General features: G+C 38.9%; 1 protein-coding gene across 3 annotated transcripts in view; it reads left to right on the forward strand.

The window, feature by feature from the left end:
• The window catches only part of GLCCI1 (glucocorticoid induced 1), a 40,551-nt gene extending 16,263 nt beyond the window's left edge, over window positions 1–24,288 (forward strand). Inside the window, exons 3-8 of one of the 3 annotated variants that reach the window (XM_053409572.1) lie at window positions 5,850–5,936; window positions 7,449–7,562; window positions 8,995–9,147; window positions 12,830–13,040; window positions 20,671–20,791; window positions 21,816–24,288. In XM_053409572.1, coding sequence (XP_053265547.1) covers window positions 5,850–5,936; window positions 7,449–7,562; window positions 8,995–9,147; window positions 12,830–13,040; window positions 20,671–20,791; window positions 21,816–22,167 — 1,038 coding nt within the window. In that variant the 3' untranslated portion in view covers window positions 22,168–24,288. The remainder of the gene's footprint in view (window positions 1–5,849; window positions 5,937–7,448; window positions 7,563–8,994; window positions 9,148–12,829; window positions 13,041–20,670; window positions 20,792–21,815) is intronic. The other 2 variants (XM_053409574.1, XM_053409573.1) reach the window with 2 other exon arrangements.
• Window positions 24,289–24,728: the final 440 nt, after the last annotated feature.

The raw sequence follows: 24,728 nt of genomic DNA on the forward strand, positions 1-24,728 counted from the left end.
AATAAAATCCTCTTAAGGTGGCTTTTAAAACAAAACCAGTAGTCACAGATCTCAAACCATTAATAAAAGGCAGCATCAGGAACAGCACCCATCCATGGGCAGCTTCCTATGTAGCTGAATAATTTTCATTTTTAAAAAATACTGGGCATGGTACCCCTTAAGGTCTTAGTCTCAGCACTTTCTTTTTAAATTACACACAAAAATCTTCATGGGCTCTTGTGTTCTGTTGGTGATTCACAATTTTTAGATTCTCTAAAAATTGGATTCTCAATTTTGGATTCTCAACCAGGAACTATCCTAGCAGTAAGCAAAAGAGTATTGGCTGCCGCCTCAGGGGCCACATGCTAGTCCGTGTGGGGCACAGAGTGGCAGCCCCCCAGGTATATTCCTCTGTTGGAAAACAACTGTGTGTAACACAGTTTACTAGCCTGCTGCCCTTAAGGGCAGTTGAGGACACTGTCCTCTCATCAGTGTTTAAGTGAGATTAAATGGCTAGTTCAGTTGATTTCTGTATATTCTTCCCCTGCCTGTCTTGTCCTTCATTTCTGGTGGTAAAATGTATTGGGCCCAGCCGCTTCTCAACACTTTTGTTAGGGATGGATAAACTATATTAGACCAAAATCAGTTTATCTCAAGATCATAATTCTGTATGTAAGAAACCCATCCACTTCAAAATGATCATGATTGTTCTTGTGCCTTCCAACCACCTAATTAATGGCCAGTCCCAGCTAATCCTGTGTTAAAAATAGACAGAATATCATATATTTGGCCTGAATTGAGTGAACTATGCAAGTTACTGTTTGATAAACCTTTGAACAAGGACATAAAACTGATCTGATGTTTTACCATGATTATGGACATCACTTTAGTACTACAACACTAAAATAACATGACGGAGACCAAATTAAAACTAACTGCTGTGGTATTTAATCTGTTTTAATGGACAAAATAGGCTCACAAGACTTAGAAAAATTAAACTGCAGTTCAAAATTGTCTGTTTTCAAAGCAGTTAAATCATTTTGTTCTCAAATGACCAAATCCAAAGTGTAGAATTTGGCACCTCTTAGCGATTTCTTATTTTGAAAGCAAATAAAGTGCTTTTCATTCTTCAGACTTTATATCCAGATGGTAAGCTGCAACCCAGATATGACTTGCAGCGTGATCTTATCTAGTGCCTGAAGGTTGTCACAAATTTTAATTAAGGTGTACTAAAAATATTGCCTACAGAGTCACTTTCAGGGGAAAGAACATTTGTTTCCAAAAGTTGTATGCAAGTGAGATTTCATGCTTCATGTTGAGTTTTGGATGTAATTATATCTTACCACTAACTGCTTGGAGAAGCATTGGGAAAATATAATACTTAAACTTTTTATTGCTGTCATAATAAAACATATGCCAAAATAAATAAGTTGGTATTTTAGATGCATTTTAGGTGTTTTTTTTTTTGCTTTTTTGAGTGTTTTACTACTTTAAAAAGTGCTTTTTAGGTACATTTTCATTGACTGCATATTGCCCAAGTATATTAGAAGTCTATACTGCTAAGTGACATCAATTTCTTAATGAGACTGTTTATTTATTATACTTAATATCCTATTGTTACATACCGTAAATGTACAGTGCATAACAACAATAAAATCACAATAGATAACTAATCCCTATAATAATCATCTCCTGCCAACCTAGCAGTTCGAAAGCACATCAAAGTGCAAGTAGATAAATAGGTACCGCTCCGGCGGGAAGGTAAACGGTTTCCATGCGCTGCTCTGGTTCGCCAGAAGCAGCTTAGTCATGCTGGCCACATGACCCGGAAGCTGTACGCTGGCTCCCTCGGCCAATAAAGTGAGATGAGCACCGCAACCCCAGAGTCTGTCACGACTGGACCTAACGGTCAGGGGTCCATTTACCTTTATAATAATCATAATCAATAAAACAATATAAAATCAAATAAGAGTTCATAAAGTAAAAAAAAAGTCAGCCAATTAAATTAAAAACATTAGAAAAGAGTAAATCCACAAATGCTTCTTGAGTACAGATTTTGGCTGTACTGCTGATCAGGTTGTACGGCGTGACAACATGCATGTATCACCTTTGGAAGTCCGACTGGCAAATAGCCTTGCAAGAGATAATTAGCCCTCAAAAAAATACTGTTCCATCTGATGTCCTATCTGTGTTTTAATACTTTATGACACAAATAGCATTATGAATGTGTTGGGAAAGCCATCTCCCTTTTGAGTGGCCAAAACTTTTCAATCTTAATTATTCACCTAGAGTCAACATTTAGTACTCCACAGGTGAGTGACTGAAGTAGCTTCTAAGAAAATGGAATGTGGACATTTATTCAGTACTGTTTATATTGTCCGTTTCCTCTATCATGAAACTTGGGGTGGTGCATCTGGGATTCCCAGGCAGCCTTCCATCCAGGCACTTTCCAGATCCAGGCCTGCTTAGCTTCAGCAGCGTGGTTTCATCATGCATCTTCATAACATGTCATTCAAACCTTCCATGTGTACAGTTTCTCTCCAAGTGGTGCAAGTAAAGACATGGGCTTTTTAAGTTTGTCCATATGTACAAGTTTCAGCATTTTAAAGAATGTTACAATTCATCTACAGTTGCAGATTTTTTACTACTTTGGAATCGAAATCTTCAAAATTCTGTAGCCTTGACACGTGTATCAGGTAGCAGTCAATATGAATATATTGCAGAACCAGCATCTTAAATTATAATAATTGTTATTTTGGTTCTTAACAAAAAAAAGTGGATTAAAAAAAATAGTTTTCAGCTCACTTGCACCTTATTTTATAAGAGAGAATGTTTAAAAAGCTACATTTCATGACTAGCACTCAATTATCGTGCATAGTGAAGGAGAACACGAGAAATTGTAGTAGAAGATAAAAGGACATCATGCATAAATTAGCTATTAATATTTTGTAAAAAAATACTTGCTTTTCGCATGCAACAAAACCGTGGCTTAGTGCAGGGTAGACTTTCACATGGAGAAGGGCTGAAGTCCTAGTTGCTCCTAAATATACAGTTGCAGGGTTATGTGCATGTACCTGCAATCTGCTGTGCACAAGTTGCTATCCATGAAACACTTGACAACTTTTTCATTTTCTCTTATGTGGGCTTATGCACAATCATCAGCTACATTCCACTGTTTTCTGGACTGTGTAAAAAGTACGGGGCTAGAAGGTCATGGAACAGATCTGTGCCCATAGTACAGGTTGCGTCTTGAACAAAAGTCCACACTGATGAAAGGGATGGCATAGAAGGCCTTTCTGGCAGTTGTGCTGCCTTTTAAAGGTGCACAGTTAGTGCTTTGAAAACCAGAGAAGCCCAGTGAACAGTCATGAAATAGGGGGGGGGGCTGTACACTGTACCAAAAGAGCTGCTGGTCCTCATTTTAATAGTTGCATGTTTCTTTCATATGTAGCTTTAAAAATAAAGCATGTGGGTAGCATTTTTCCTCCTCATAATAGGTGTTGAGAAAATAGAATTTGGAGTTATTTATATGGCAAATGAGTAGAAGACTGAGGTAGTACTTGAGGTGGGGATGGAGATCTTCAAAGCTCTCAAATTTCAATTTTACAGTCATAATTTGCTAAAATCAAATGAGTTGATGCAAATTTTTTTCTAGTTAATCGCTATGTTCGTTGAAAAGCCAGCCAGCAACTTGAGCTATGGCATTCCTAAATCTGAAAATTCAAATTTTCCACCTGCTTGTTAAAGCAATTTTGGGTCATGGTCCTTTTGACATGGTTGATTTTAAGGGGCTTTATTGGCAGTACTTTTCAGCTTCTGACACTTAAATGGGAAGACACTATAGCTCATTGAAAAAGCACGTCCTGTGCATGTTCAGTCCCTATCATCACCAGCTAAAAAGGTCAGATAGTGCTGTGGAATGTGAGCTCCCTTTAACAGGAGAGTGAGTAAGCAAGCTCATGCAACATATTGCATGTTTTGCCAGCTGGGGCAATAGCATTGTTATGGCTGCCTCTGGGCTGAACTGCCTTTGTCTTGGTGTTTCTTTCACTGTCTGAAGGAAGCCAGATACTGCAGTGGCCATGCTGCTGCTGTGTTTCCTTCGACTACTGCCAGTCTGGGTGGAGTCTCTCTCATATGCACCACAATCACAGCTGAGGTCTGTGAATGTGCATCTGTCAGAAGAGAAGAGGAAGCTCAGAGAAGGTGATAAGAACCTTGCCCGGAGGCAACTTTTATGCCCCATTTTCAATCAGGGCAAGTATTTTATTACAAGCTTGCTCTGTGCATAGTCAAAAATTTCCAAGCACTTTCTGAATATTAAATACAAGTAAGGGTGAGAGAAGCCACTCTGCTGCGAAATGAATTATTGTGCCTGCAGATGAACATGTTAGTCCATTGTTGGGTCTGTGAAACCACTGAAATGTTAAAATCTCTTATATGTGTCTTTAGAAATGTCTCCAATTCTTCTGCATGATTAACATTTTAAATATATTACCCATTTACCATTTAACACAAATGACAAGTGGTGTAACCCATAGTATTACAGTATAGATAATCAGGTGTTAGTTTGATATCAAAAAGCTCAATGTAATCTGATGAGTGGTACTGTGTGAATAGGTTTTGCTTTAGGGATAGCTCTGAATAAGATATCTTACTTCCAGTTCTCCATTTTCTAAGTCAAAACTGCAAATCTGACTTCTCATTCCCACAGGCTGACATTTTGGCAAGTTTTACTTCAATATCTACTCCTTGTCCTTTTTCTTGAGCTAAATATTTATTTTCTTTATTTGTCTGGGAATCTGTATTTTGCAGTTGCACTAAAGCACTTCACTTGTGCACTTCTAAACAAGTGCTTCCTTTGTTTTGAAGCTTTTCACATCTGCTTCTGTTCATGTGGTTCAACTTGCCTTTGCAAGCCACATTTTCAATATAGCAGATGCAGTGTAAAGAAAGTGGGGGATGTGGCAGGAGCACAGCTTGCAAGTTGCCAAAATTACATGGTCTGTGTTATTGCTGTTTATAAGTTTTTTAATTTAGTTCATGTTCTAAGCATGCATTTGTGACTTCAGTATGCAGTAATGAAATGTGCATTTATCTAAAACAGTGCTCCGTGGTGAAAATGTTATTAGCAACATATGAAGGAAATTCTCTTGCAGGTATTGTGCCTAGAAATGACTAGTTGTCTGAGCTGTGAACCAGGAAGTCTTCTGGTTCAAATGTTACCTCTGCCACAAACTCACTTCGGCAAACTAAACCCCTTCTCCCCCAGTAACAGCATCCATCAGTAATAAAGGATATTAATCCTATTTTAGGGCTGATCTAAGGCAGAGGTCCCCAATCTTTTACCCCTATAAGCACATTTGGATTTTTGAGCAAGGATTGTGAGGCACCACCCGCTCTGGTCACTTCTCACCCCCACCTCCTAGAGTGAGAAAAACATAAAGTGCATGTACACGGACTTCACTTTTCCTAGGGATCTGAGCAAAACCCGGATCCAGTAGCATTAATCTGAGCCTTAAAAAGCACATAGACTAGAAAGAGGATGTGGGAAAGAGCATTACTCTTCTAGCTTCCTTCTTCAGCTCTGTCTACTGTTCAGGGTAGAAAAAGCTAATCACCCTCACCACCTGATGTTGAAGGGGGCAGTGGGGGGGGGCAGAGCTCAGAGGCTTTGGGTGTGCCAGGGGCAGACCTCAAGGGCACCATTGCGCTCATGGGTGCCACATTGGCGACCCTGCTCTAAGAAGATACATATGTGAAATATACATATATGCAATATAACTGTTAAATGGTGTTCTAACATTATAAGATTAAAACAAGAACAAGTAATGGTGCCATATCATACTTGTTGGTTTTCGTTCGTTTAGACACCTAGCTGTTGGGCAGAAGAGGTATTAGAAAAGAGATCGCATCAGCGTTCAGCTTCATGGGGGAGCGCTGATCAACTAAAAGAAGTAAGTGTTTATAACAGTTTGACAAACAGGAGGCCCTTAAGTCTCACAGGTTCACTGGATGTAGTTTGTCCATAGTAGCACATTCATGTTCTTCTCCCTTTTACAAACTCCCGATTTAAGGGTTTCTTTAATGTGCGTGAATGGACAGAATGCATTGGGAAGTCAGTAGAGTACTCTCTGATAATATTGACATAAAGGTGTACTGCACTGTTTTACGTTATTGTGTGCATTGTTCCAAAGGTAGATAGATGCGTGATAAGGATCAAATCTGTCCCAGATTCAAAAATGTCCCTGCAGTGATGTTTGAAATATAACTTAGTATCCGTGACTCACATATTCTTGTCATTATTTGGCCACAATTAACATGAAAGCCAATTAATACATTTGGGTATTATATGTTAAAATTGAAATAATCATATACTGTCTGTACCAGTAATTCTTATATTCTCAGTTGACACCATAGAAATGGCATACTGCATATTATTGTAGATATTGTTGCTTGTATCCAACGCAGCACTAAGTAAATGCCTCTTCAGTGCAAGTATTCCAGCTTGCTCAGTTGGACCCCCCTCCCCTGCAAGTCTCTGCTAAAATATGTTAAGAGGAGTAAAACGAACAAAATTAACACAGTGAAGAGCAAGAATAGGGTGGTGTTAAACACCTATGCACTGGGAACAATGCTAACATTCTTGATGGGTTTAAGGTTCAAACTGAAAATATATTCAAAAGATGCTAAAAGTGTGATTATTGCTTATAGGAGCAAGATCTTCCTAAATATAATATCACACATTCTTTACATGGTGAAATAAAATGTGCAGTTTATTTTTTTTTAATATACGATGCCTTTTTGTGGCATCAAAGCCTAGCTGATTTTTTCTGGTTAGCTAACATTGCCACCTGGCTGTTTGTTTTAAGAGTAACTTTAGAAAGCTATTTTAATTTACATATGCAAAAGAGCAGCAGCCAGCAGTTTTTTTCTGAGAAAGGTTGCATTCTAATCAATCCCATCATTATTAGGCTTTTGCATTGGAGGACATCCCTCAGTTGTATTTGGGAGTTCATCATAGACTCTATTAAAATCCACTGTTGTAAGTACAGTACACCATTCTGTCTTAGAAGGCATGTTCAGAGCTCTGTAAACAGGTCAGAATTAGTGTATCTTCTTTCCAAGGCAGATGTGTGAATTACAACATGATGTTTTTATGAACATTTAGATATGGTTGTGATTCTCAAATATACCTCTTTATTTTCTCAGAACAATCATAGAAAGCAACTCTTCATGTTAAGCTAATGGTTAATATTTGGAAGAGAGCATTCATATCAGGACAACTAAATTCTATGCAAGAAGCAGTAATCGTAACCCATGTTTATCTCTGAAGTGTGATATTGTAGTTTTGTAGTTAGTCTTATTTGTATGGCAGGTGCCTTTCCTCCCCTTCAGCTAGACTCAAGATGTGCGCATTGTCAGTTACACGCCTTCTTTTATTTGATTTTGTCTCCTCTTCCTGCTAGATTGCCAAATTGAGACAGCAGCTCCAGCGCAGTAAACAGAGTAGTCGTCACAATAAAGAAAAAGAACGTCAGTCGCCTCTCCATGGCAACCATATAGCAATCAATCAGACTCAGGTAAGCAGACAACTGAGCTTGTTCAGGCAGCCTTCAGAATTAAAAGTGATCACCCTTTTCCACTTTTGAATTTCTGTCTACAGTTTAAAATGGATTCCATAGTTATGAATTATAAGGACGATTTTATACCAGTTTTAATTCATGCAGGAAAAATTAGTGACAGGTTCTTTAACAAGCCTGGAAAAGTTGGGGAGAAACCTCCTGTTTAAAAATAATAAATTCGCAGCATTGAGTTGACCAGAAACAAGGGTTAGGTTTGAATCCTGACATCCAAATTACTCACTAAAGGCAGTCAAGGAGTGCCATTTTCTCAGCAGCAGCAACCATTTATATTATATATAGTCACAGTTATTTGACCTTGCTGTCCTCCTGTGGACTTGTGATGTTTTAAAAATGCTAATATATCATCACCTGGTTATTCAGTCCTGCTGACCAAGGAGGTCCTGTTTATCTTTGTCATTTTATTCCCACTGAAGCAGGATACTTGAACCATCTTATTAGTCACAGCCACCTTGCTAGAAACTCTCGTTTTAAGGAATTAAAAAGTGTTTGCGCACCAAATATACAGCATTAACAAAGATTCAGCAATATTTTTAACCAGTTGTACCCTTTTTCAGTACTCATTATTCACATTTATCTGCAATCATTTTTAGAACAGGATATAAAACCTCCTGTGCAGTGGTTCCCAAACATCCCCCTTCCCCATAGACCACTTGAAAATTGCTGGGGGGGGGTGGTCCTCAACAGTCCACTTCAGTATTTCTCTTCAGCACAGGCCCTAGGGCCTTGTTAACCAGTTCAGTAATCTGGTGCTGGTCAAAATGCCCTTATTTTCCATTGTCTGGAGGTGGGGGGTAGTAATTAACTGCAGGGTCAAGTACAGATAGTCTTGACTGGTGCACAACCATTCTGCAGACCACCTGAATGGAGCTCACAGACCACCAGTAATCAGTGAACCACAGTTTGAGAACCGCTGCTCTAATGAAGACTGCTGATAAGTACCATGTAACTCGCTAGAGGTCTGTATTTATTCAGCCCTTTCGGATGTGGGGTGAAAAATACCCATTACTACCATACACTCCCATACCTTTGGTGCGGTGGCTGCACATTTGGCTGTTAGCATATACCGCTGGATTTGTTTAATGTGTTTGGCTTTCTGATGTCATGGATGTCACAGTGTTCCTTGCAAGTATTATGTCCTTTTTCTTGATCCAGTACACTGATCACTTTGATAAGCCTAGTACTGAGCATGTAGAGCTCTATAAGAGTAGGGACGTAATCTTTTCTTCCTTTTCATCAGAAATCTAAGATGCATAGCTCTTCGGTTTAATATTTCTCTACCTTCAGATGAGTGCACAGCTCAAACTTTCACACCATAAATTCTCCTGCCATAAGTTTAAAGCTAAATTTGACATATCTTTTGTCTTTAAAGGCTTCTATAACGAGATCAGTCCCTATGCCGCTCTCAAACATTTCAGTGCCAAAATCAGCTGTTTCGCGTGTGCCGTGCAATGTAGAAGGAATAAGTCCAGAACTAGAAAAGGTGTTCATCAAAGAGAACAGTGGAAAGGAAGAAATGTCCAAGGTAAGCTGATGCTAAGCATGGTTACTTTAAGCTGCATAATATAGAAATTGAATGTAGAAAGGTGTGAATCTGTGCAAAATGACTGAACTAATCTCTGAGAGCATAAATACTCTGCATGTATTCATATAAGCAACTAATATAGTTAGTTTCAGTTTTACAAAGAACCTGGTAGTGTAAGGTGGCAAAAACACACTAAATATATACTACTGCATTTAACTACGATGATGGTGGTGGTAAAGTAATCCAGGCATCTTGTGTGATCGGTATTTTTAGAGGTTAGTGATTTGAATAAAACAGTGCAATAACTGATCTTAAAACACTCAGAGTGGTTACAATTTAACTAGGCTGAAATCTCCTAAATACTGCTTTTTACACCATTTCCCCACAATTTATATTACAGTGTCATTGTCACTGTGGCAATAATACCTCCCAAAATTAAAGTGAACAATAAAATGGACATACTTGTCCTCTTAACAATTTATTGCTGGCTGTTCAAGGTTTAGATCTCTGAGCTCATGAGCCCTTCTGCTCTGATCAAGCAGTACAATGAGGAGGAACTATGTTGATTTCATTAGGACTCCTCAAAGTTTTAAGTGATTTGCTGAATTTTTGCCAGGGCTTCTGATGAGACGCAATACTGAGCTGAAAAGAATCCCCTTTCCAAAGTTACAACTAGATCCAATATTTCTTTTGTTATCTGCAGAATTATAGCAGAGAAGTCACAACTGGAGAAACTATATTTTAGAAAAGTATGCACATATACAGGTGTGTGGAGGGGGGGTAGGCGAGAGTTCATACGTCAATATATTCAGTACTCCATATATGCAAAAAAATTCTGTGTTGGATGAAGGCTACTGCCAAGACAGGGCTTACATGTACTATATTGCCTTATATTTCTTCATCAACTACTACATTGCATAATGTGCTTTTTAGACACTTGAAAATGTGCCTGCTGAATAATTGGCACTTAGTATAATTTGATCTGCCCAATAACAGCAATTCATGCCTCATTTTAGGTCATAGGCTTTAATAAGCTCAAAGCTTCGTGTCCCATGCTCTCATGAGAGTTACTGAGAGATCATTAGCTATTGCTGACATCACAGTATGCTCTCTTCACAGGCACAATTGTTATTCCATTAGTAAGCATCCAGCAGAATGCAGAAAAGTCTTGCAGAAAATGCTGAACGGCACAGGTGCTTTTATATAAGTTTCTGGGATTTTGTTACCCTAAATTGAAAGGAGGTTATGAAGTAACTTATATTTTAAGTAGGACAGCAAGCCACAGAACTGCAAAGTAGTTGGTTTCGTAGGCTTACAGTTTTTTAAATTTTGGTTCTGTTGCTTTTGTTACCCATTATGATTGAGACAAAGATAGGCATATATGTACAAATATATAAATGTCTGATGGAGACACAAACACAGCAAATCATAACATTAGTTAACTCAGACCTTTTCTTCTAGCATGCCCTCATAGGTGGCTTGGCTTTGTGTCAGTTGCCAGCTTGGCAGAAGACATCAACACTACCTCTGGGATGTATGAAACTTTCCCTGGTACAGCACACTGGTGCCAGCTGGTGCTGATGGAGGAAATGAAAATGAGAGAGCTGCTGCAGCTCCTTTATGTTTGAGTTTTTAATTTTTTAAAAAATAATAATAATTATTTATTAAATTTGTACACCGCCCTTCATCAGTAGATCACAGGGTGCTTCACAGCATAAAAATGTAAGATAAGATACAAAATACATAATAAAAACAACAACAAACCAAACCATTGACCTCCCCCCGCCCCAAACACATTTAAAAGGACATAGACTGTTAATAAGCCAAAGGCCTCGTTGAAGAGGAACTTTTTCGCCTGGCACCTACAGGTGTATAATGAAGGCGCCAGGCAAACCTCCCTGGGGAGAGCATTCCATAAGCAGGGAGCCACTGCAGAAAAGGCCTGTTCTTGTGTTGCTACCCTCCAGACCTCTCATAGAGGAGGCGCATGGTTCTAAAAGCACCTTTTATAACCATTAGATCGGAAAGCCCCCTGAAGCAAATGGTTTGGGGTGGCATGTTGCTACCACCCTTCTGGCATGTCTGCTGCTGCAGTTCATATGCAATCAGAGGATCAGGCTTTAAGTGTTACAAATGGAAAGCCTTCTTGAAACATTGCTTATTTGACAGCAAGACAGAGCTATTTTTATACATTTGTTGATGCCATTTAAAAGCTTTTGAGGGAAAAGTACTTAGTGGAAAAACTTCAGTCTTTGTTTCTAAATCAGCCAAAAATAAAATGCCTTGAAGAATTGGAAAGCCCAGATAAAAAATGAAGTGAAAATAGTGTTCTGTAACGCTAGAGTAATTTCTCAAACACTTACAGGATGTTGAACAAGAAGGCATTACCTAAGCTAAATCTTACTTTCTGGAACTTAAGCCTTTTGTGTTTCTCTCAAAGGGAGTGCATATCAGTGTATTAGAATTTTCTTCATTACAGCTTTCCAGGAAAGCAAAAATTGCTGTGATCTTAAGGCAGCGTCAGTATTTTTGCATCACTCTTCTCTTTTGTCAGTAATTTCTTTGAAGTGTGATGCCTCTAACTTTGCAAATCACAATTTAATCTGTGTACTTCTTTTTTAACAACTTATTTACTGTGTTTGAAAGAATTACTTGCTATGTTAATCAAGGCTGATGAGATGAACAGTGGTATGAATAGGCTGTCAGTAATTCACTTCTAATGAATGACATGTCTATGGCGAGACCATCATAAAGTTTGATATTTCTTTTTAGAAAGATTCCCAGTGAAAATGTAAGTTATAAGGAAAAAAAGACTGCATAACTGTTTTGTAGAAAACATGGAAGAGCTTCACTGCTTTCTTTCAACACTTTCTACCCTGAAAGCAATAATAAACTCTCCTTAAGAAAAGAGAAACTAGTTCATGGAAAAAATGAAGTCTGAGTTGACCCCTTAAATTACTGTTGCCTGCCCTTCATGACAAGATCCCAGGGGACTGTGCTTTAAAATTAGTGTTTATGGGGCTTTTTCCTCTTTTGATGTTGTTGGGGGGGATTTTAATTGTCTTTAATTGTAATAGGGATAGTCCTAAGCTGTGTGACATTTCCTGTCTCTTTTGTAATTGCAAAATGTCTTGTTCTTGTTTCCTTTAATATAAAACGGTAAAGGGACCCCTGGCCGTTAAGTCCAGTCACGTTCCTATTTATCTACTTGCACTTTGACGTGCTTTCGAACTGCTAGGTTGGCAGGAGCAAGGACTGAGCAACAGGGATTCGAATCGCTGACCTTCTGATCGGCAAGCCCTAGGCTCTGTGGTTTACACCACAGCGCCACCCGCGTCCCTTTAATATAGTTACTATTAAATAATGCCAAACCATTTGTTTAGTAAGCATAAATATCAGCCTAATGGCTGAAGTGTATCTAGCCTTGGTGTTTATTTAAGGATATAGCTGCACGTTCAAGTGACTAGAATTTTCATGCAGTCTCTTGCACTAAATGAGTTGATGAACAGCATGCCATTGTGTCACTTGCCTCCTTTTGTAAGAAGCTGACTTCCCTCCCTCTCCCAAGGTCATTTCTGGCTTGAAAGAAATTAGCACAGGTCAAAGTGCCCTCCAGGTCCCAGACTTCACTCTGGGGCAGGAGTTTTCACTGTGCCTTTTAAGAATGTTGTTTTCGCTGCAGCCCTTGGATATTCCTGATGGCCGACGAGCTCCCTTACCTGCTCACTATCGTAGCAGCAGCACGCGTAGCATCGATACGCAAACACCTTCTGTGCAAGAACGCAGCAGCAGCTGCAGCAGCCATTCCCCATGCATTTCTCCTTTTTGTCCTCCTGAGTCTCAGGACGGGAGTCCTTGCTCCACAGAAGACATGCTGTATGACCGTGACAAAGGTGAGAGTCTATTTGAATAATTGGTTCATGGCTTGCTTTTGTTCTGCTGTACTGTCATTGTGCTTAAATCAGATTTTTTATTTCATTTTATTTTGTCCTGTTGGTGTGAACTGAAGACTGCTCATAATTGTTTTTGCTTGTTTACATTTGTTTTCCCTTTTGTTTGTGCAGTTTCACAAACATCTTCCATAAATGTCAGAAGGACACAGCAAATGAGCTTAACTCTTTATGAAAGCTATAGTATGAAAAGTTAAGGAAAAGCATGAAGTGAATATTTTATAAAGTAGTGTGTGAATTATTGGTGAAATAAGTGAATCCAGAGTTTGTGGTTGCGTTATCACTTTTATTGGTCATTTAAAGGGCAAGTTAGGAAGACAATAATATTATTTGAGTCTAGTGTACAAAATACTATGGCAACAGAATGACTTGTGGGAATGAAATCAATGCTGGTCATGTTTCACTGTATGTATTTAACAGAGTAATCCTATGTATGTCTACTCAAAGTAAGCCCCGCTGAGTCCAATAGGAATTGATTCCTAGAAAAGTGAATATAGGATTTTGCAGTCTTAAAAGTCTGGCAGTGTTCTCAGTTTTTGGCAAAGTCAATGGTTTTTTGAATTTTGCAGTTCTACTCAAGCATAAGGGTTGGTGGTGAACCCAGAATTCAGCATGATTAGATTCTTGGTTTTCGGTCTCCTTTTTTTTAGATCTACAGTTTTAGCCCTTAATGGCTGCAAACAGAAGCTTAGAAGTGTATGGCCAATGCTTGGTGACAGTGCAGAAACCACAAGGAGTGGGGTGTGGTTTCAGTTTTCTGCAAAGCTGCTTGGTTCACTTTATAACTATCAGGAGTAGAACAGATTATGCACAATTTGCAAATACATGTGTCTGTTTATCTTATATACCCCTTTTCCTCCATGGAGCTGAAGGACACGTGGGACATTTCCAGCTGGTTTTCCATCTGCACACTGACCAGGCTCCTGGCTGCTTAGTCTCAGCAAAGTTGATGTACCATGTGCTTTCAGACCATGCCTTGGGATCATTATTTTGCTTGGTTTGTGGAATGAATGTAGGTTGTAGGATTGAATATGTGCATGTTTTTAACACTAGTTGTAGGCCTCCTGGTCAATGTGAGCTGTTTTAAATTAAGAATAAAATAATGAAGTCTCCCGGTATACAGATTTTAAAAACAGCAGAAGGGGAGTTCTCCATTTAAGTATTGTAAAAAAACAAAAAATGCCTTGTCTTTTCCATCTTTTCCCCAATTATTTTTAGAGTGCTCCAGCTCTTTCCTCTTTTTTTTCCATCTTCCATGCTAGTTTCTGTTTTCTGGCCACATCCTGCCTTTATTTTTCCATATTGGTGCACATCATTTACAATTAAAGCATTTCCTCACATGCCTCATGTTTTTCTTTCTTTTAACTTTCTTTCCCATTTGTAGCCTTGCCATTTTCTCTCTTTCATGAGGATTACAATGCATGGACACTTCCTCAACCCCAACATGTGATTTTGCTGTCTTGGGTCTAGTTTCTTTACTCAGTTGAAGCCAGACACAGAATATTTTTCCACAAAAAGGCAAGACATTCTTGAAATGCCAAAAAACCAAAAAAAGGCCTTGGGATTGTGACTTACACAAGGTGTCCTCCAGATCTTGGGACTACAATTCCCATTATCCATGACCATTGACTGTTAGTTGGAGCTGATGGGAATTGAAGTCCAAAAACTTCTGGAGGAGAGTTTTATAACCTGGCCTGCCTTTTGTATATATGCTTCATGGTAAACTAAGTAAAGATCATGATCTCACTTTGAATTTTAATTAAAATTAAAAAAAATATATTCTATCCCACCCTTCATCATGAACAATCAATGCTAGGTGCAATAAAATAATGTAAAACTACCAGACATTCACAAATACTCATACAATAAAACAAGGACAGATAAAAAACAAATCAATAGATTGTTGTTGTTGTTGTTTAGTCGTTTAGTCGTGTCCGACTCTTCGTGACCCCATGGACCAGAGCACGCCAGGCAATAGATAAACAGTCTATAATATATAAGCTATCTACATCTAAGCACCCAGTCTAGACACTAACAACCAGTAAATTTTTGGATGGTCAACCATCCTTTCAACTGGTATTCAAAGGAAACAAACAAACAAAAGTCCGTTATTGTCACTTTCACATACTAGAAATTGGGTTAGCCAACGAGATATCCTGGACTACAGCTCCCATCAGCCACAGCCAGCATGGCCAATGATCAGGGATGATGGCAATTGTAATAAAAAGAAATGTGGAGGGCACCAAGCTGGCTACCACTGTATTAGCGCTTTGCCACCACAGATCTTACATACCCCAGCCCTTTTTCCAAATTTGATGTTGCCTTTTATATAGCTAAAACTCAAGTATTCAGCTCACAAAACCCAGAGGTACTAGGCTAAATCACCTCTAGAAAATTCCAGGTTTCCTTAGTTTCATGCTCACAGACCTCATTCAAATGCTTGTTGAATGATTAACACTTGTTAGTTGGGGGGGGGATAATATTCTGCAGAACTTTAAGTCCATGTCTGTGCATTTTGCCTGTAGCCATTAAGATATTTTTCAGCAATGTCAGCACTTGGTTTTACAGAGAGGGCTTCTCTTAATGGCGTCTGAAATGGTGAACACAGATAAGAGTTCTTTTGGAGTTGATGTGATAAGTGCATTCGATTGAAGGTCACTGTTCTTCATGGTATCTACACCTGCACAGATCCAGCTTTGGGAATGCACTAGAGCAGAATGCCTGAAAAGTAGCATTCACATCTCCTCTTCCTAAAAGAGAGAGAGAGAGAAGTCTTGAAGCATTCACAAAACTCTCTTTTCGGTAGGCAGAGCTGCCACAATTATCATTATCTTGGGTTATCTGATAATGGCTGATTGCATCAACAGTTTTAAGAACATATGAAGAGCAGTGTTGGATCAGAACAGAAGCCTGTCTAGTCCAGTCTGCTATTTCCCACAGCAGCCTACCAGATACCTATGGGTAGCCCATAAACACCACATTAACACAATAGCACACCCCTGTTTGTTCCATAGCAACTGGTATTCAGAGGCATGGTGTTTCTGTTCTTGGAGGTAGCATATAGTCATCATAACTAGTGGCCATCACCTTACCCTCCATGCATTTGTCTCATCCCCTTTTAAAGCTGCATATTGGTGGCTATCTCCACAACATGCAGTAGCAAATTCCATGTGCTAGGTGAAAAAGTACTTCTCTTTGTCCTGATGACGGAAAAGCCGTAACATTTCCTCGTATAGAACTGACTCTTGACAATTTTGGTTACCCTTTCCCTCTCTCTCCAATATCCTTTCTGAAGTGTGGTGACCAGAATCGTGTAATAATAATAAAAAATAAAAATACACCATGAACTCAAGATCTTTTTCCTGGCTAGTCACCATCAGCTCAAACTGCATCAGGATGTATGTGAAATTAGGATGTTTTGTCCGGATGTGCTTCATTTTACACTAACATTCAACTCCATTCACCATTTTTATGCCTAATCAGCCAGTTTGGAGAGTTCATTTTTGAGCTTTCGGCACCCTTCTTTTGTTCCCCCCACCTTGAATAATTGGTTATTGCCCACTGACTGAGCTACCTACTTCCTCACCTCTCACTCCAGATGATTTGCACTGCTCCCAGTTTAGATCCCTGGGGATCTGTATTTTTGGGTTAGCCAGTCTCTGATGTGGTTACAACTTTAATTGCTGTGCATGCTACCTTAGGATGAATCTGATACTTATTTTCACAAATACCTGTTAGCAGGCACCTCTGGAACAAGGCACAGTTTGATAAAAGGCTGTGCAGATTGCTCACTAGTTCAGTGGTCCCTTAAAAAGTACATTTGCCCCATCAACTGTGTTGTGTGCTTAATTAAGTACAGAAAAATAATGGAGCATTGAATAAAATAATCACTTTGGTTTGTATGCTAGACCATGTGTGATTTCCCCCCAGTGCATTGTGATATTGCTAAATGTAGACAAGGTACTGCAGAACACTACATTTTCCAGTTAAATTAAACACATAATCTATTTTTTCAGAAAAGAAAGTTTGTTGATATCAACCCAGACAGTATGCACTAGCTCCAAGAAGATTTCTGGATGAAGTGTTCTTAAATCTCTGGACAATAGTTAAAGAAGTATGGCCAACTGTACTTTCTGCTTTGTTTTAACTGTTGAAAATCACTGGCTCGGTTTTAATTAAGGTGGTGGGAGAATGTCAATTGTTACACCTTTCCTACCTAACCTATTCTATCAGGCCACCAACACTGGCAATCTTTCAGTTGTGGAAAACAGTTGCCAAGTTTGTTTATTCAGTCATAGGTATTTGTACCACATATGCAGAATTAGCAACTTTATAGAAACATGGGGAAATTACTAAAGTAGATTGATCTAGGTTGGTATTGTACTGTCTGTTAGGAAGCTACAGAAATGTGTATTGGAGTACACAATCACATTATAATATTGATTATCAGAAATGCATGTTTTAAAATACTTTTTTCTTAGGAAGAAAGCCAGACTAATCATTGTTAGTGATTATAATTTGGTCCTGTCCTACTGTACTGGAAAAGCATCTTTGGTACCACATTTAGTGGTAGTTCACAACTTGTTTGCATAACAGAGCTGGCAATTCCTTTTATTGTTGAATATTTTCCCCACTTCGCATTCTAGAGTTGAAGTTCCCAAACTTCTGATGTGAATCCCACCTTTGGCGGTTTAATTTCTGTTCAAGCCATCTGCCACCTCTTATTTTAGGGCTCTTCTGTGATGGTTCAACCTAAGCAGTTGATTAATGTACTGTATCAGTGTTTTGGAAGGAGACCATTTCAAGTTTGAATGTCTTATGCTAAAAAGGCATTTAAAATAATGCCCAAAGGTTCCGTCCTCTGTTGTTCCCTGTCATAGGGCTTGTTTTCTTCTCCAGCTAAATTTCCATTATACTTTTCAGTCGTAAATCAGCTTTAAGCTGGACCTGACTGTGTTTCTGAATAAAAAATGGAAGTTAATAATTGATCAAGCATGGGGAGAGCTAACCTGCTGGCCAGACACAGACCTGCTTTACATTTCTAAAGCATCTTTTCTTTTCTGTCTAAGTCTGCGCTTTGACCACAGGCTCCACTGCCGCTCTTTGGATCAGATCAGCTGTTTACTTTACATTTCTATAAAGAGCTGCTTAAATAGGTTGAAATTTTCAAAAGAAAATGAACATAAAGTCTGCAAAGGGAACCCATGGTCTGCTTTGGGATGGGAGAGTGATCTTGCACAGCAGGGGGTGGAGAAAATGTTAATGGCACCTGTTGTGTGTGTGGAGAAGGGGAGGTGAGGAAGGGCCCGGCCCGCCATGTGATTAGAAGGAGTTTTATTGCATTAGAAGTGCCAGCTCCACAGGGTGCCAGTGATTAGAATTCAGTTTGGTGACCCCATGTGCTATTTACAGCTGGAGGGTTCAGTTTTGAGACCTTTCTCCACAAAGAAAGATACTGGTTTTCAGCTTTTACTTTCTGAATTTTTAAATTAAATTTCACTTCTGATAAGTAAAAATTAAAAAACAACCAGCCTTTGACACTGTTTGTTAGCCATCTGTTGAGCACAGCTCCTCTCAAGTTACTGAAGACATTGCTCACTACTCTGTGGTTCCTCCAGGGTTATTTTTTTAGGACTAGCTTTATGTGAAAAATTAAATTTTGAATACTTCAAGGGGGGGGGCTCAGGGAACATACAGGGTTGAATACACACAGGGAAGAAAGGAGGGAAGTTTGTGTGCTATATATGGTTAGGGAACTGAAGGATATAGAAATGAGCCCGTAGACATTTCATAGTCTTTACCCAGTGTAATTGGTCACTGGATTATGTTAGAATGATTTAATTGAGCTGTATAGGTAAAAAGTTATTACCAGCAAATTCCAGTGAACCATCCAGTTCTGATATTTTTGTGGGTCTACTCAGAGCAAACTTTGATTTTGAAACCACAGAGGAAGACATTTAAGGGGGAAAAGGAAAACAGCAAGAGAAATGACATTCAACTTTTCAAAAAACAACAGCAACAGCTAGAACTTGTATTTATCCTTTTATGGCTTTTACTACTAGCTTTCAGGGAACTTTAGAAAGTTGTTGTTGGCAGTTCCTCACACTCCTACTTGTTTTGGAATACTTACTCATAGTTCCATAGAGAGAATGCAGTACTGTATTCCCCTAGATAGTGTTGATGTTGTTTACGTGGCCATGTATCCTAGGATGAGAAAGAGATCAATCTCTACGGCCCTTTCTCACCTAGCAGCCGCCATTCCATCGGGGTACCTGGAAAGTCCCCATCCCAACTATTATTTACTGAAGAAAATTTATATATCGCTTATCTGTAGGAAAAAAGAAACACTCTCAAAGCGGTTTACAACTATTCATAAGAACTGTAACCCCCCCCCCGCCTTGTGTGTTTCTTTAGATTGTAAGCAGGGATTGTCTTAACTGTGAGTTGCTGCAAGCCTCTCTGAGAGCTTTGTTGGCTTAAAGAGGGGATGACAATGTGTTTTAAATATTAAATCATGAGTTCTCAGCTTTATAATGATTTTATATATTATGGTAGGCTAAGTGTTGCCTACTCCTTTGCAACTCCTTTTTTTAAATAATAAAAAAGCCCTGTTTCATTACTACAGCGTATGAACAAATTTGAGCTTTTGGTGAGTTCAGGACTTATAACCACAAGATACGGAAAAAAGTAAAAAGTCTCTGAGAGGTGCCTGTTTCAGCCTTTTGATCTTAAAAAGTGTAAATGTTTTAGGCCATTGTCTGAAGAAGAAACATATGCAGGACAGCTAGGAATATAGGGGTGCTGTCCAGCTTGTCTCATGTGTCTCATGTAAGTCCAGTGGTGAATTTTAGGAGGTAGAATGGCGCCCGAGCTCTTTGTAGGTTTCTGCTGTTGTGATAAATGGTATTCCAAGGTGAAAGAAGGGTTACCAGGAACAGCTGTACCAGTGTGTCAGCCATGAAAAGCAGGGATGCAGAGAATGAATAGCCCTTTCCTGTGTTCCAGAGCTCACATACACAGCAGATTGAAGATCAGCATCTGCATTATATATGCCCTTGGTTTTGTTTCCTTTTTGGTCTTTTCTGTGGGTGACATTACTGTGGACAATATTTCTAATGGCTTCATATTTCAAAAGCTGCTTACGAGCACTTTCCAATTATTGTGTTTATGCTTTGACAAGACACAACGGAACTTTACGTTATCATTAACCACTTGCCCTTCTTTGCATATGCTGTACATGTTGCCCTGATCATTTACATTTTTGAAATGCATAATAAAGAACTTATTTGTTTCCAGGATTACAGCTCTGCTTTATTCAGTCTGTAACATTCTGGATAAAAATATCCTCCCATTATGTGCTGCTGTATGGTAGATTACTGCTCCTCTAAAGCTTTTATTCAGGAGAAATGTGCTCTACCAGAGTGTTGGATATAGCCTGCAATAAAAGAAGCTTTGTGACTTGAAACAAACTGGTATTAGCAGTGAAGTTGTGCAAAAGCCATCATGTTTGGAAATCAAATTTAATTAAAAAGCACTCTCAATCCCTAGTAATACAACTGCTTTAAATTTTCAGACAGTGGGAGTAGCTCACCGTTGCCCAAGTATGCCTCCTCTCCTAAACCCAACAACAGCTACATGTTCAAACGAGAGCCCCCAGAGGGATGTGAGCGAGTGAAGGTCTTTGAGGAAATGTCGTAAGTAATGCCTTTTATATCAGCTGGATCTGCAAATGCAGGAAACCTTTTTACTGGACCTTTTCAACTGCAGATGAATAAACTACTCCAGCTGATGAGGGTTTTTTCCCCTTCTTCTTTCAGGAGCAAACCACTCTTGCCAATTTTGCACAGGCAAGAAGTTGAAGTGTTCCTGTCAGCTTGCGGGGGGCGGGGGCGGGAATGCAACCTATTTGTTCTTGACCACATGTCCCAGATGTATAAAAGCACAACTGAGGAGGAAATGCAAGCAGAGCTATGGTTTCTTCAGCGTTCTAAAAAGTATTTTCCAGCATGAGTAAAGCTGTCTTTATAATGATACCAGTTCAGCTTTATTTTTTTAGCCTTTGAAGCCGTGACCAGAATTATTTTGGTAGCATTTGAGTTTTGGTTCTTTTAATTGAGCTATGTATTTTGGGGAGTGGGGGAGAGAACACAGTATGTAAGTACATACATGCAGGAATATCTTAAAGTTTGGCCAGTTTTTCCTCCTGTTTTGCTGTACAAGGAAATAGCATGAGACTAATTTAGACTAGGATGGCATAGACATATTGCTTGGGAAAATAGCTGAAGCCAGATGCTGGTAAAAAATGCTTCCGGATCATTAATAGAGGATTCTAAAGTGAATGTAGACGTTTTGCTTGTCAAAATAGAGATAAAGAAAAAAGGACATTGTGCTATCATTTCATGTGTGTTTGCTACAGTGAGTTTTCTATTGATAAACGGCACATTGATGGATTTCTGATATGGTTTGTGCATCTGAATCCTTTAGGGAAGGGAATTGTGAAAAAGTCTTACCTCTCTGGTTGCTTTTTGCATGTATATTGTGTATTGCTGTGGATCAGTCAGCTGACTACCAATATGGAAGATGTTTGCCCATTTGTCAAATAATCCCATTTCTTGTCACTCACATTCTAGCAACATACAAAACTGCCAACCCATGCTAAGTTATCTGCAAATGTTCAAGTATGTAACTTTAATTTCTTTTTCAACCCCTTTGTTTTAGGACTCGTCAGCCTGTCTCAGCCCCTCTCTTTTCATGTCCTGACAAAAACAAGGTTAATTTCATCCCAACCGGATCAGCTTTCTGTCCTGTAAAACTTCTGGGCCCTTTACTACCTGCTTCTGACCTGATGCTCAAAAGCTCTCCAAACTCTGGTCAAAGCACAGCTTTGAGTACTCTGACTGTTGAGCAGCTTTCATCTCGGGTCTCTTTCTCCTCTCTGTCAGACGACACCAGCACAATGGACCCTACAGAGGTTTTAGTACAACAGCCATCCCAGCAGCAGCCACCACAGCTTTTGCAAGAACTGCAGTCCGAAGAACACTCCTCTCCTCAAAATTACGTGATAATCTAGATAATAATCTAGATGAGCAAAGGCAGAGGGACGGTCTAAAACTCAACTGCATGAGTGGCACTTTTCTGGAACAAAACAAAGCTACTTATCAGCATCTTTCTGCATTTCAGCACTGTTCTTGGCAGGGACAAAAATGCATTCAGCATTTTTGTGTTTGTGTGTGAGTTTGCAGGGGGGGGGAGCAGAATGCTTGCAGAATCTGTGTATCATTAAGCATTTTAAGTGGAGACTATGCATTTCATAGAATGTTTGACCAGATTAGTACTTTGTCCTGTGTTCTGTTTCAAATTCTACAGTATAAATAAGCTCTATATCAAACAAAGGTTGCCTGTCTAAATAGAAAATGTCTTGCTGTGTTGTATTCTATGGAAAATACTGTACTTCAGGATTATGTTTACAATTTATCCAGGTATTTATGTTTTGAACTTCTGTAATACATACAATGCAAAAAAAAAAAATTATGGCCACAACAGTTGCACAGTGTCCCCACCCTATATGGCCTAGCTTCAGGTACTTCTCTCGAAGTCTAAACTCAGGTAACTTGGAATGTATATCATATTGGGATATAAAATATTTTACAGCTAAAAAGCTAAAGAGGGATCATCACTCTTCTGCCTTTCCTTATTTTATGCATTAATATTTCCTCATTACATTCCACTTTCTTGGAAAAAGTGCATTCAGATCTAGGGGGATACGAACCCTGGACATGGGTGAACATGAGGAGAACCAGCAAATCTGTGGTGTGCTGCATCACATTGTCATGTGGTTACAAGTAAAACAAAAAACTAAAGCGTGTAAATTGTGGCATTTTAAAGTTTCAGGTGTTTGCACAGTTAATGACTGTTAAGCTGTTGTGAATAAAGTGTTCAGTTTTAGGCTGCACATAAGAAACATTCCATGACGTGTGTGTGAGAGAGGCTCTAAGGCAAGAATGTTTTCATTTAATTTCAGCAAATTCATTCCCCCCTCCCCCCAGGTTTCAGAGGGGGTGGGTGGGAATTTCCTCACGCGTTTGCATTGGCAAGTTATAAGGACGTGAAATGCTACTGTTACCATTTTAGGAGTCTTAATTAATGTTTAGTTTCTCTTTTGGAGGAAATGTTCCATTCACATGCTGGTTGCAAAAAAATAATAATTATCTCGGGTTTTTGACAAGCAATGATCGGTGAACTTTGTTTTATTTGTACAGTGGGTATTTTGCATCTGAACTTTAAAAAAAAAATCTCTTAAAGCGGCTATGAGGTTTTGTAGAAAAAAAACAAAAACAAAAAAAGAGAAAGAAAGAAAAAGAAAGAAAGAAAGAAGCAATAGTTTTTAAGTCATGTATCTAATCGAAGCCTTTCTTAGTACCCTCTGGTTTAGGCCCATTAGCAGGTAAATTTATTGCAGTTTGAAGGTGGGCAGGCAGTGCAGTCGCTTGTCTTTCCAGATGCTGCATAGCTTAGAAGCCTCCAGTAGTGTTACATTACAGTAGCCCTGGAACTGTGCGAGTGCTGCTTTCAGAGAGAATGAACCTGCAATACAAAGAGGGACCCCAAAGGCAAGAGACCCACTCAATATTCTTAGCTCTGTGCTTTCAGTTCAGTGGAAGTACCTTTATGCAAGCCTGTTCCTAAGAAAGCCTACTTGCCCCTCTTCAGGAACTGAAAAGATTAAGATTGCAGCTGCTGCTGCAGCAGCATTTATACTCTCTCCGCTACTTCTTTTGTGGAAGAAATTTGGGAAATAATAAAAAAGGCCTCAGTGAAAAGTACCTAAGAAAAGCAATGAAATATACAGCACATGTATGTTGTTGCAAGATGAAGCCCAGTTTCCTTCCTATCATCACCAAAGAGTTTGGTAATAACCTGTTAGGAAGTTTGACCGACAGCCTCTTTTTCAGTCGCTGTGTGACTGTAGGAACAGGCGGAGAGTGGAAAGCTTAAAAGATCTGTTTCTTTTGTTTTCACAGTATTTTTTTTTAATACAGCAACAGGCATCTTTAATCTTGCTAATCTCAGGCCTTGGTGGAAGCACTATATAGTTTGTATGTTAATAAAGGGTAAGGGAAAAAGCATCCAGTTTCTTGTGACCTAAATGTGTGTTCTTTGAAGTTTTACATTAAAGTTGAATATGACAGTACATCTACCTTCTCACCCTCTCTCTTTTTTCCAAATATAAATACATTTGTCACAGTTCTTGATGTTATAGGGTTTTATGAGAAACTATCAGGTGACTTTTTAGATCAAGAATGAACTCTGGTGAACAATATTTACAGTGATATTACTTGTTATGTTTTCTCACGAGAAACTAAATATTAATTGTCACACACATTTGCCCTTGGCATATTGGAAGGTTCTGAATCAAATGTGTTTAAAACCTAATGCTTTGCTATGTAAATTTCCCAGCAGTTGTTGATCTCCAATATATCCTACATTCAGCTGTAGAAATTTGTCAAATATTGTTTCAAGAGTTTTGTACATAGTTGTACTGTTATTTCTAGCCACTGTGCTGAACAGTATTTGAATTACCACACAATATTGCTTTACACAAGGAAATGTGTGGCTTTTGTTTTGTATTTT

The sequence above is a fragment of the Podarcis raffonei genome, chromosome 12, assembly GCF_027172205.1.
Source record: "Podarcis raffonei isolate rPodRaf1 chromosome 12, rPodRaf1.pri, whole genome shotgun sequence".
NCBI classification, from domain to species: Eukaryota; Metazoa; Chordata; class Lepidosauria; order Squamata; family Lacertidae; genus Podarcis; species Podarcis raffonei.